Here is a 12,845-nt window from a genome sequence, read left to right as displayed (position 1 = left end):
GCCCAGTGACGTAGTATATTGCCCAGACACGTAGTATATTGCCCAGCCACGTAGTATATTGCCCAGCCACGTAGTATATTGCCCAGTCACGTAGTATATTGCCCAGTCACGTAGTATATTGCCCAGTCACGTAGCATATTGCCCAGTTACGTACTATATTGCCCAGCGACGTAGTATATTGCCCAGCCACGTAGTATATTGCCCAGCCACGTAGTATACAGCACAGAGCCACGTAGTATACAGCACAGAGCCACGTAGTATACAGCACAGACATGTAGTATATTGGCCAGTCACGTAGTATATTGCCCAGCTACCTAGTGTATTGCCCAGCCACATATGTAACAGTTAAAAAATAAAAAATAAACATACCTTCTGAAGGGCCCTTGTAGTCCTGTCGCCTGTGTGAGGTGCACGCGGCAGCTTCCGGTCCCAGGGTTGGTATGAGCGCAGGACCTGTGATGAAGTCACGGTCACATGACCGTGATGTCATGGCAGGTCCTTCTCGCATAGCATCCTTAGCACCGGAAGCTGCCGCTTGCACTGCCGAGGACAGGACGACACGTCGGAGGGTGAGAATAAAGTTTTTTTTTATTATTATTATTCGTAACAGTAGATCTTTTTACTATTGATGCTGCATACGCAGCATCAATAGTAAAAAGTTGGTCACACAGGGTTAATAGCTGCGTAACTGAAGTGCGTTATACCGCGCTCCGGTAACGCTGGCATTAACCCTGTGTGAGGGCTGACTGGATGACTGGAGGGGAGTATGGAGCGGACACTGACTGTGGGGAGGAAAGAGCGGCCATATTGCCGCCGGACTGTGGCCGTCGCTGATTGGTCGTGACAATGGTCGTGGGCGTTTTGCCACGACCAATCAGCGACTTGGATTCCATGCCAGACAGAGGCCACAACCAATGAATATCCCTGACAGAAGGACAGACAGACAGACAGAAAGACGGAAGTGATCCTTAGACAATTATATAGTAGATATAAATAATCCTATGTGTTCTGATCAATAATCAACACATCTAAGGACATGAAGATATTTTAATGCAGAAACCCTACAATTAAATACATCTTTCACAGTTTCCCAAACAAATTAAAGTGACAAGATGACAGCAACATATACACACACAAAAATGCATTGGCCACACTAATATGTGTCTCTGTAGAGTATCACCTTTCACCCTACTGCAGTTGTTCCGTCCATGTACAGGCTGTCAGTTTTGAAAAGCAATTCTTCTTTCATCATAAAATGCTCTTGTAAAAAAAAAAAATCAAATGCGATTGTTGGGCTAAACCCTGAGAAGTGCCACCTTGCTTGTCATATTTCTGGAGTTTGAACAGTTGTCCATTTAACAGCTGCATTTCTATAAGCTTAGGGCAGGTGGCCCTGGATAGATTCTTGCCCTTCACAACAGACTGGATTGAATGTCCACATATGGGCTTTTAGTCCATCGAACCCTAGTCCTTTCATGTATGTCCATAGTCTGCATGTGTAATGTGCGTGCTTTGTCTGCATAACCACAAAAAGAACATTACTAACACATTGGACTTCTGTTCTTCAGGCAGCTTGGTTTGGAAAGTACATTTTCACATAGGCATAAAAAATATTCACAACAAAAATAGTCCTTTTCCCTTATAACAAAGCAAGTGAATTATATTAATATATAATTATATCTCTATATATATTTTTGGTGGCACCAATTATTTTGTCGATCAAATTTTAAATAAAAATATGAGTCTTTGAAGCAAGGAGGAATTAAGAATGTCTCCTGCATGGCCAGTGGCACGGAGTCCTGTTCCCATCCTCTGGTTGTAGTCTTAGTGCTGGGCCTTGGATTAAGTGATTTGGCTGAGAGTCTTTGAGCAGATCAGCTCAGGAGAGGTCCTCCACAGAAGGTGTAACGTCGAGCTGAAAACCAAGATCACAAGCTGTTACCACCAAACCAATGCAACTCCATTTCAGCTCAGAATGCCACCATTTCTACAAGGTGGAGAGGATCTACAGGGGCAACAGGTTTTAAAACCAGTACAGATCCTTGCTTTTATCCTGAGGCTGTAAACCTGGGAATGGAGGAGGTAGAGAAGGAGAGTGAGGAAGAGAGAGGTGGTTGAGAAGGGTGGAAAGAATTAAAGGTACAAGAAATTTAAGGACAGGGTAAAATAATAATATAGGTGGCCACTACTTGAAGAAATAATAGGTAGATGTGAAAAGAGTTTTTACAAATCTTTATACTGTAAATAAAATGGTGATAAAAGATCACATATAGTCTACAATGTTCTACATTAAAGTGAGGTTCCAGGTGATGTTATCAGGTGGCAATATTAGCTGACCTATACAAATCAATATAATCAGACATAAAGACACTTTTCTAGAAGACTACTTCTTTTAAAATACCACTAACCGAATTTCCTGCTATGGATTTTTCACTTCCATTGTGTATTTTGCTTACTGGACATTTTCCTTAAGAAGAAAACCTCTGTAGAAGATCATATTTTTTTTACAAATTTAGGTGGTTGTCTTAAAAAAGTCTCATTGTACTTCAGTATATTTACTAAACTAAGTATAAAGTTATAAACCCTTTTAAATAGTTTAGGGAAAAATAATAGTTTTCTGTTTGTATGCAAGCCCTCAAATTTCAATGTGACTGTTGTCCTTTTTTACCCAGTTTACCAGGGCTTTCCACTCTTGGCTCATCTGCTCTCTTAAGCTCAGCATTTCTTTTGTCTCAAGCTGACAATGTATATGGGATATATACCTGTTCTTGAGGTATAACTCTACAAATGTGACTCACAGGACATTGTGCTATTTCCCGATCAATGGGATCCTGTACTAATATGCCAGCATTTTTTATCTTGAGGTTCTGCTTTTGAAGCAAACAAATGTCAAATATTATGGCCCCAATTTATCATTGCCTGTGAGCGTGTTTTTTGTCTAGTTTGTGTTTTACATTTTTTATTTGGTTTCCACCCAATTCAATCCTCTATTTGTGCCTTTTTTAAGCCTATTTTATATGTGTTTGCCTGTTTTTTTTTTTTTTTTCTGATTTATAGGTAGATTTTAGTGATTTCAAAAGTTTTTGGCTGATTCATTAATTGTAACTTTTTTAAAAATTGCAAAATTTTGCGCAACTCTACTCCAATTCCCCCATTGAAGTTTTATGAATGCTTTTAAAAAAGTTGCATGTTTTTGCAACATGTTGAGAAAGACACAACTTTTTTATTAAAAAGTCGCCAAAATAGTTAATGGCAGGAGAGAAGAGATTTTTGTTTTACTTTGCAGCAAATTAATTGCCTCTGCCTTTTTGATGATTTTGGGGCAATAAACTTCAGCGAATACCACAAGACAAAAAAAAAAGTGACTTGAAAATACATGCAAATGAATCAGGGCCTATGTGTTTAATTTGATATTAGTGTTTAGTTCTTACATGTGATAGAGCCCATCAAAAATTTGGCATGGAGTTTATTTGTAGTGCCCATAATGGTTGTCACATTTCACCAACCTTCCCTGAACATCTCACTCGGTCTTCTCATCATTCTATCAATCCTTCCTCTCTTTTTTTATTGTTTGGTTCTGCATTGATCTTTCAACATCACGATAACATGTCCTTAAATTCGTACTCATGAGATTTATACTTTTTGCTTATATGACTATCGTGTTCCCGCTCTCTTTCATTGTCGCTAAATTGTATGAATAGTGTTATAACACAACAGCCAAAAACTAAATTGAGATTGCTGATTAACTAATGTACAGGAATCATGTTATAACAGATCAAAGAATCCTCTAAAGAATCTGAAAACATTAGTCTTCTACCATGGCAGAGAAGAGTTGACACCATTGGTGTTTTCTGTAAACAAGGCAGCCGATATCAGTTTGTATAGGGATTCCTTTCCGTTGTAAGAACACCACAACATACAAAGTCTGAACTGATCAATTATCCAAATCCTGACTTAAAGGACCTGAAACATTATCTTTCCCAATCCAGGAAAGGGAACTCCAAACAAAGACAACTGAGACAAATGTGCGGGGCAGGAATGTATTGCATGGCTGGCATGAATGGTTAACCATCAGCAATGAAAACATTGAAAAACAATTCAGTAGACCTGAAAGTGAGAAGTTTGCTAGAAGTGTACTAACTACCACAAGATAAATTACGCCGGTGTCAAGTAAGTAGTCTGTGCTCTCTGATGCTTTTTTACAGGTTGATGTTGATTTGTAATCATACATCCCAACTCTTTTTACTTGATGGGCTCTCCTGGCTTCTTCAATTTGCTACATTACAAAGAGGGCTTGAAATAGGGAAATTTGATTTTCAGCCCCGCCATTGTCATGGTGTTCTTTGTATTACACTGGATACAAAATTGGCACTTAATAGTGATAATCAATACTAAATGAAATACTACTTTATAACTAGCATTGTGTTGTGTAACTACGTTTTAGAAAATCATTGGTCAACCATTATTATTTATATTAGGAAAAAGGTGTTCCTATTTATATAGAAAAATAATGTAACCCCTGGCACCACAATATCTTACACTAATTTCATTTACAACCTGTATCCTTTAAATTTCTATGTGAATAACTATTTTTGCAAATCCCTTATTTGTGTTGCGTATAAACTCTACGAAATAAACCTACTAAAAGCAAACTGGTGAAAATGTTGAAAATGTGACTTTTTCTTCCAAGTATTGATAACTTTTTCATGCACAGAAGTTTAACATTTCTAGTCCAGCCACAAAATATAAAAGGAAGAGTAGGGCTGCATTCGGCTGGCCATACACAGTAAGATGTAACCAAGTTTATAATTTATTGGTGTTCATGATCTGTGCAACCAAAATCTAATGAATGTCCTTTCAATGTAAGAATGAATCACCTGGGAAAGCATGAGCACCCAAATAATGGTAGGACAATTAATAAAGTCTCTGTTACCAATCTTGTCCATCTCACCCATTTATACATCGTACAGATATTAATAAGGATTATTAAAGATCTCTATCCAAAAATTGGTTCAACTAGATATATATGGATCTTCACTAACCAACACTTATATGTTGCCCTCTTTTCTTAAAAAAAGGTTACCATGCATGGACAATTTAATACAGTTTACAATAGGTTTCATGATATTTTTTTTTTTACGTACATTCTTAGTTTAGTTTTTTTCATTCCTATCGTTATTGTAAAAATATTATTTTCTGGCGTTTTTAAAGTACCATAGGGGAGCGGAGCCTTTAAAATATCACAAATCAAACCAATGGAAATGTAGATATTTTTATTATTTACCACTTAACATATGGCCATAATATATTCATAGTTATTTCTTAGTGTTGGCAAACGCTGTGTGTCCTTAAAAATTTTAACAATGTTAGGAATAGCTAGGAAAAGTTTATCTAGTATGTGTGTCATATATTTTTTTACTAATTCTAATATACAAGTGCACAGTGGCAGACAAGAGAGAAGAGAAGAACAGTATATGGGCCCTTTGCCGTTCCATAGCTCATTATGAATCTCCCCTTTAAGCGGCTGTGACAGAAGCTTCTTGCTGCTTTGGAGATAGAAGTGGACCCCCTTACATCTTGGGCCCCTGTACAGCTGCACAAGTGGCGCCAATGGTATGTTCGCCCCTACAGCTGCACTGTGTATGTCCTGTAATGAAAGCCATTGATTCAGCATGCCTGTGTGCTCATTTTAATCCTAATTTAAATGATTTTAATGATAAAAAATGAGCCTGCCATTGAATTGAGTAACTAAGCCCACATGTTTCGATTTTGTCATAACTGGATGGACAAATGTCTTTTTTCGGCCTTAATAACTATGTTACTATGTTACTATGATTAGTGAAAATCCAGGATTCTCAGCAGTTGGGTATTAGTAGAATATTTAAGAGCGAAGTACAAGTCGCCTACTGTTCTTCAGCACTGGTGGTATTAAAAAGGCTGTCCATAACTGGACAACCCCAGCTTAATCAATCCAGGGGCCCAATAGAAATAAAAAACACTGTATATTCACCTGCCACAGCATCGTTGTTCTAGCAATGCCGATACTGCTGTTCCCAGAGAGTGAGGTAACTTGTTTTACGTGTAGGCCGCAGCCAACAAGAAGCTGCTCCATGTGTGCAGCTGATTAATATTCCTCTCTGGTGAAATAGCAATGCCCGCAGCTGACAAGGGACAGTCTGCACGTGACACAACAATGTCACATCACTGTCCAGGAACAACCGTGCCAGCATTGCTACAACAGCACCATTGCAGAAGGTGAGTATCCCCTGGTTTAACTCTACTTGAGGCCGTAAATTGATGAAGCTAGGGTTGTCCAGTAGCAGATAACCCTTTTAAGGTATTATCCTTCATGTCTCACAGTTTATACTAGGAAGATGGTGGATGGTCAGGATATTAGGATAAGGTGTTTTTTGGGGCAAGGTGGTGAGCAGGTTACACTTTGTCTGCCTGGAGGAGCTTTTACTGCATATAGCTTTTTTGATAACTTCAGTTTATACAATGACACCTTAAACCTAAACGTGACATCTCTACGGGGTGAGAAATGAATACCAACTCTTCTTACCTGCATCAACATTGAGGCTAAGGCTTTGTCCCATGTCTCCCGCTGGTCCTGGATATGGACCAGGGCTTGTCCATGCAGATGCAGATGGCTCCCCCTTGCTCAGGTCACACTGTGTGGCACCAGGCGCCGATCCTGCTGGAGTGATCCTATGAGGTCTCACTGATGCCGGGACAAGTAGCGAACTGTAGCGGGGATCAAAGTGTGTACTGTATACCTCATGCATGCCAGCCCGTGGATAACTGGAACCCTGACTGTTTATAGCTCCCCCAATAGAATATGGGTGGTGGTGATGGTGATGGTGGTGTGCATGGTGCCAGGGCTCAGGTGGTCCCTGGTGTAGATGGCTGTGAAGAGAAGCAGGGGAATAAGGGTCTGCTCCAAAAGGGATTTCTGTATGAGGACCACTTAGCGGACTGGCTAAGCTGCTGCCCAGGGTCGGTGGCGCTGCAGACGGCTGGTAGCTGCTATTCCAAAAAGATGGAGGAAAGCTTCGTTGACTCATTGGGAAAGATGGATCTGTGGAATAGCACAAATACATTTCTCTGTGATATCATGTATTTTCTGTATAGATAACATAAAAAGTCCTGTGTATATTCTACTTTAGTCTGCAGCTACAATTATTTCACTTTCTTACCTCAGAGATATGTCTTTTACAGATAAACAATGCAACATTATAAAATCCCAGGGTTAAAAAACAATTGCTTGCTGCTACATTTGTGCATTTTCAGGCTCTGTTCACATCTCATTTATTAACCACATATAAGTGTATCAACCCTATCGTCCTACCTTTTTTCACTGTGGAGAAAACTGTAGTATGCTGGGCAGTCATATACACGTAGAGTGTGCAAGATACATTTTTCTACAGTAAAGTCCAATGTTGCATACAGTACCAGAAAATATTCATAATAAACACATCTGTCAGAAAGCAAAAACTAACTGTGAACAGAGCCTTACCTCAGTCCAAACTTTGCATATTATGTGATCTTGTAATGAAATGACTGAAGTCAAGCAAACAACATGGATAACGCAAAATTTCAGCTGGATATAAAATGAATAAATAAAATGTTGAATAAATTAGTAATACTGTAGTCAGAGAGAAAGTGTTTAAAAGTTGTAATGATACCCAATGGGAGGATAAAGCAGAATCAATACTATTATGAGTGGCATAAAAGATTAAAGGGGCAAAAAAATTCTAGTAAATAAAAGAACTATAAAAAATTGCTCTTTGGAAGATTTTGAGGGTAAAAAGACTGACATCACACCGCACCGACAGCACTAGGACCAATGTTATTCAATTGTACTGTTTTTTTTCCTGGACCAAATCTTCCGTAAGTTGGATGAGACTTGCCTATCTAGGTCTATGGATGTACAGAAAGAAAAAACATCAGATCTTATACAGAGCGTCCATATTGCAGTCAATTTTTACAGATACATTGCCATTATTAACCTAGGGAACTGAATTTGATCATGTACATTTTAAAATGTTAATATATTATTACGGATGGCAGACAGGCGAAAATAATGGACACACGGATAGCACACACACGGACATAGATAATGGACACACGGATGGCACACGGACATAAAGATAATGGGCACACGGATGCCACACGGACATAGATAATGTATACACGGACATAGATAATGGACACACGGATGGCACATGGTTTCCATACAAATGAGCATTGATGAAAATCGTCTGAGATTTCAGAATAAAGCTTGTACTTCTTTATAAGCTTCTGTGAGCTTAGCCTACTATGCTTTATCAGCATGTTATTGACATTATTATGCAAATTGTCTCTTCAGAGAGGAAGAGGACTAGAACTTCACTGCCACCTATTGGAAGTAGCAATCCTAAAAGTCAATGTTGACCCTTTAACGATCCTTGTCACATGACTCAGGATAATAACCAAACCAGAATCTCAATTTGCAGACACTGTGTTTCGGGGTACTGCCCCTCATCAGTGCAAAGTGGAGATCTGGTTTGGCTGTGTGAGAGGCGTCTGACTGATATCCAAGAAGAGAAACGATACTTCTTGGATATCGGTTGGACGCCTCTCACACAGCCAAACCAGATCTCCACTTTGCACTGATGAGAGGCAGTACCCCGAAACACAGTATCTGCAAATTGAGATTCTGGTTTAGCTATAATCCTAAGTCATGTGACAAGGCTCATTAAAGAGTCGACATTCACTGTTAGGATTGCTACTTCCAAAAGGTGGCACTAGAGTTCTAGTTCTCTTCCTCTTTGAAGAGACAATTTGCATAATTTGCATATTTCCCAGAGGAGCATTGCAGCTTTAAGTCTTCTCATCTCAGCATGCTTAGCATGTCAATCTCCGCAAGGAGAAATGATACTCATTGACATTATTGTAACACTATATGGCATTTTTTACTATGGTAAGCTATTGTGAGATTTCTGCTGCTTAAACCCCATATTTATAAAACCTTTTTTCTAACTCACATATTTGGGAGCCTTTACTTTGCCTATTTGTAGGGGTAGTCATTTAGGTTTGTCTGAAATTAAAAAGAGAACTGCGCTGACTCTCCAGATAACCCCTCATTCAGATATCTTTTTTTCTTTTGGTGTAAGAGAAAGAAATGATAATTTTTCACAGTCTGCTGGATCCAATTTTCATCCATTTTGGTCAGTAAAAAAATGGGTAGAAGATGGACGTATAAATGAAGCCTTTAAGGCGTATTCCCATCTCCAAGATCCTATACCAATAGGCAGTAAGTGTAATAATAATATTAGAAAATACCTTCAATTAGAAATTTAATACAGATCTTCTGATTTGCTATGTCCATTTCTTCATGTTCAGACATTGCAGGACCTTAAGTATCCATGGTTACGACCACTAACAACTAACTGTCACTGTATGAGTGGTCGTAACAATGGACATCTAAGGTCCTGCAATGCCTGCACATGTGTAAGTAACATAGCGAAACAGAAGAACTATACTACATTTCTAATTGGAGCTATTTGCTAATATTATTATTATTATTATTATTATTAAACCAACTATATATTGGGATTGGATCTTGGAGATGGGAATACCTGTTTACAAAGTAAAAAAAATTGGACAGCTCCTGGAGAACACATGGATGACATCCAAGTACTGTTCATGTTTTTAAACAGACTCATTCACTTGAATGCGCAAATTGGATTAAAAATTAACATGACTCATTTTTCATGGACAATCAGTGTGCAAAAAAATTAATGAACAGACCTATAGATTATAATAGGCTCATGTCTATGAAAATAACAAACATGTGAATAGTGCCCAATACTCTAGCATCATCCTCCTGTACTTAAGGCATCTCTTTGGTGCAAATAAAATATTAATCAAAGACATGAGGTTAGCACAAGGAGGTGGGTCAGTGCACCTGCTGAAGTAGGCCTGCCTTTACTGAAGTAGACCCACCTTTACTGAAGTAGGCCCACCTTTACTGAAGTAGGTCCACCTTTACTGAAATAGACCCACCTTTACTGAAGTAGGCCCACCTTTACTGAAGTAGGCCCGCCTTTACTAGAGTAGGCCCACCTTTACTGAAGGAGGCCCATCTGTCATGATCCCGACCGGGTTTTGAGTCCTGTCTTCCCTTTTCCCAGTCTGATCATGTCAGCCTCAATCTGGTCTCAGGCTTGCTATTTATCTCCACTGCATCCTGCAGGCGGCGTCAGTTATAGCTTCTGCCTACAGTGTGAGGAGCTGACTCTGGTTATATCCTGATTTGTCCTGCTGCGATTCCTGACTATTCCCGTGTCTGTTCATTCCCCTTCCCCATTCAGACTCAGTGTTTTCCCTTTGTTTTGGACTCTCTGGTACTTGACTCGGCTTTGTCTCTGAGCTGACTCTGTCTATTGCTCCTTGTACTTCTGCTTCCATCTGGTATTGACCTCCTGGCGCATCTCTGACTCTGAGTTAATTTTCCCCTTTGCACTACATTACTCTCCTGGTTTTGATGCGACTTATGTGACTACCCTGTTGCCACCTGGTGGTGGCCTCGCTGCAGCACTGCAGGTCTGCTCTGGCAAGTGTTGCAGTCTTCCCTCCACTCTACTGCCATCTAGTGGAGCGTACATGTACCTGCATAGCTGCGGCATGACACCACCTTTATTGAAGTAGGCACGCCTTTACTGAAGTAGGCCCACCTTTAGTGAACTTGCAGTCTCATTTACATAATTTGATTTTCTCAGCCATGGAATGTCTATTTGCAGCCACAAAGACATGTGTTAACTGGTCTTCTGTTACTCTCCCCAGTTGTTAGACCCTACAGTTCCTGACAGGTTGCTTTTAAAGATTTGCTCATTCCCAACACCCAGTATCCATAAAAAAGGTATGGGCTTCATATCTTTATTAAACCATGATGTTTTAATTCTGTGCAGATCACAGCAGCTCCTGAATCCGTTGGAATGGTAATGGAGAAGGATGTCCCACAGCTTCAGATTATTACCTAAGCTGTAGTCTGAAAGTGCCTCCAAAGACTGTGCTAATGCCTAATATTAGACATCTATGGAGGCAGCGAGCAGAGATCGGTGACATCACACAGCGGCGCTGCCTGCCATATCACATTGCAGCAATGGCTCACTGCTTTACTTAGTAACTATAAAGTGTTTGCTGCTTTTATATATATATATGTGTATAGTTTACATAAAATACAATAAGTGGCAAAAAATACCACTCATCTGCAAAGATTTGCACTAAAACCATGGTAAGAACTGGTGCAATTCTCAGTAGTATCAGGCCCCAATCTATGTGGATTATTTTGGAGATAACTACAATGCATATCTTCAGTTGCATGCTTGCTATGTGGAACGCAGACGAATTTACAGACGTTTTTATGCTTTTTTGTTAATTACAATATGCTAAAAAAAATGCTAGTTTTTCGGCATCTTCAGAATATGTGGCGCCAGTGAAATTTCACATTCTTGTTTATATCTAGGCTAAAAATGTTATAGCAGAAAATCTGCTACATACATAGGGTCCAGCAATTACCATGTGAACTAAATTCACCTTCAGTACAGAACCCTTTCCTGTCTGATAGTTTGTTACAGTGTATGGCAAATTAGGGATCAGTCTTGAGTCCAGGTTGTGCTTAGCCTGGAAAGCTCTGAGATGTGCTGCCTTAAAGGGGATGTCCACTACTTCAATACTGATGACTGGAACTGCATCTCAGCTCCTACTGAAGTAAATAGGAGCTCATTTTTAGTACCTAAATTGTGCTGCTCTAATATCCTATATTTTTTACATCAAGCCGGTAACTGAGCTGATAGGAGCAGATACATAGGGTGTGGATGGACCCCCCCCTCCCCATCATCAATGTATCAAAGTAGTAGACAATCCCTTTAATTGAAGATGACAATGCATGCCCACACCCACCAGTATGCTTAAAGAGAACAATGTAACATACTTTATTTTCATTTAAGCACAAATCAGATCTAGACTGTGGTGAGACTAGGGGGTCTTCCTGTAGGTGTCTATCCAGGCATACTGGGAGTTGTCGTTTCACAACAGCTGGAGCGCCGCAGGTTGTTGATCCCAAACTGAGTGATATTTTGGATCTGTTAAAATCAGTTATTGAAGTCTTACCCTCTTAAATGAATGAGTTCCACGGACATAACCTATCAATTGACAATCACAATACTTAGTTTAGAATCTGGTGAATGAGCAGCTGAGTGAACAAGTCCATTGTAGCAGAGCCATGCTTGTGAGACGTAACATGAATAAGCTTTTATGATGCACTGGGGCTAAGTTTGTCAATTTTCCTCTCAAAGATTTCACATAGGATTATAACGAAACCCACCGCATTATTTTATAGATCGACAACAGAGATAAATGACAAGACCAGCTCCTCTATTGTTACGTACGTCATTGAGAACAGCTAGCGCCAACAAATTATCACATATTTCCATTAAACTGAAAACCAAGAGTTAATGTTTTCATTCCACCTCTAGTAATTGGCATACAGTAATTCTATTGGCAGCTAGTTCTTTCCTCCATATTGTCCTTCCTACGGTGTGAATTATCAGAGCAACACCCAAAGGCACAAAGTTGATGGACTATTGCGAAAAATAGAATAGATACTAGGAAAAAGTAAGATACAGGGTTTTCTACCAGTATGAAGTAAGAAGTAGTGCTAGCGTTACCCCCAATAGCCACAGACTCTTCTAATCACTCACGTAAGTTCTCTTCATCTGTCAACATGGCAAGACAATTTGCATCAAACTCAAGACATGAACCCAGATTTCTATGTCCAGAGTGCCATCTCCAAACACTGG

General features: G+C 39.5%; 1 protein-coding gene across 2 annotated transcripts in view; it reads right to left on the bottom strand.

Annotated features, from left to right (window-relative positions):
* Positions 1-1,032: 1,032 nt before the first annotated feature.
* Positions 1,033-12,845, bottom strand: part of VGLL2 (vestigial like family member 2) — a 16,215-nt gene continuing 4,402 nt past the window's right edge. The window contains exons 3-4 of one of the 2 annotated variants that reach the window (XM_069767978.1): positions 6,563-7,078; positions 1,033-1,915 (exon numbers count right to left, since the gene is read on the bottom strand). In XM_069767978.1, coding sequence (XP_069624079.1) covers positions 1,875-1,915; positions 6,563-7,078 — 557 coding nt within the window. In that variant the 3' untranslated portion in view covers positions 1,033-1,874. Of the gene's footprint in view, positions 2,068-6,562; positions 7,079-12,845 lie in introns of both variants that reach the window. The other variant, XM_069767977.1, reaches the window with a different exon arrangement.

Source organism: Ranitomeya imitator, chromosome 5 (genome assembly GCF_032444005.1).
Source record: "Ranitomeya imitator isolate aRanImi1 chromosome 5, aRanImi1.pri, whole genome shotgun sequence".
Lineage (NCBI taxonomy): Eukaryota > Metazoa > Chordata > Amphibia > Anura > Dendrobatidae > Ranitomeya > Ranitomeya imitator.
This window is presented reverse-complemented; position numbering and strand designations above follow the sequence as displayed.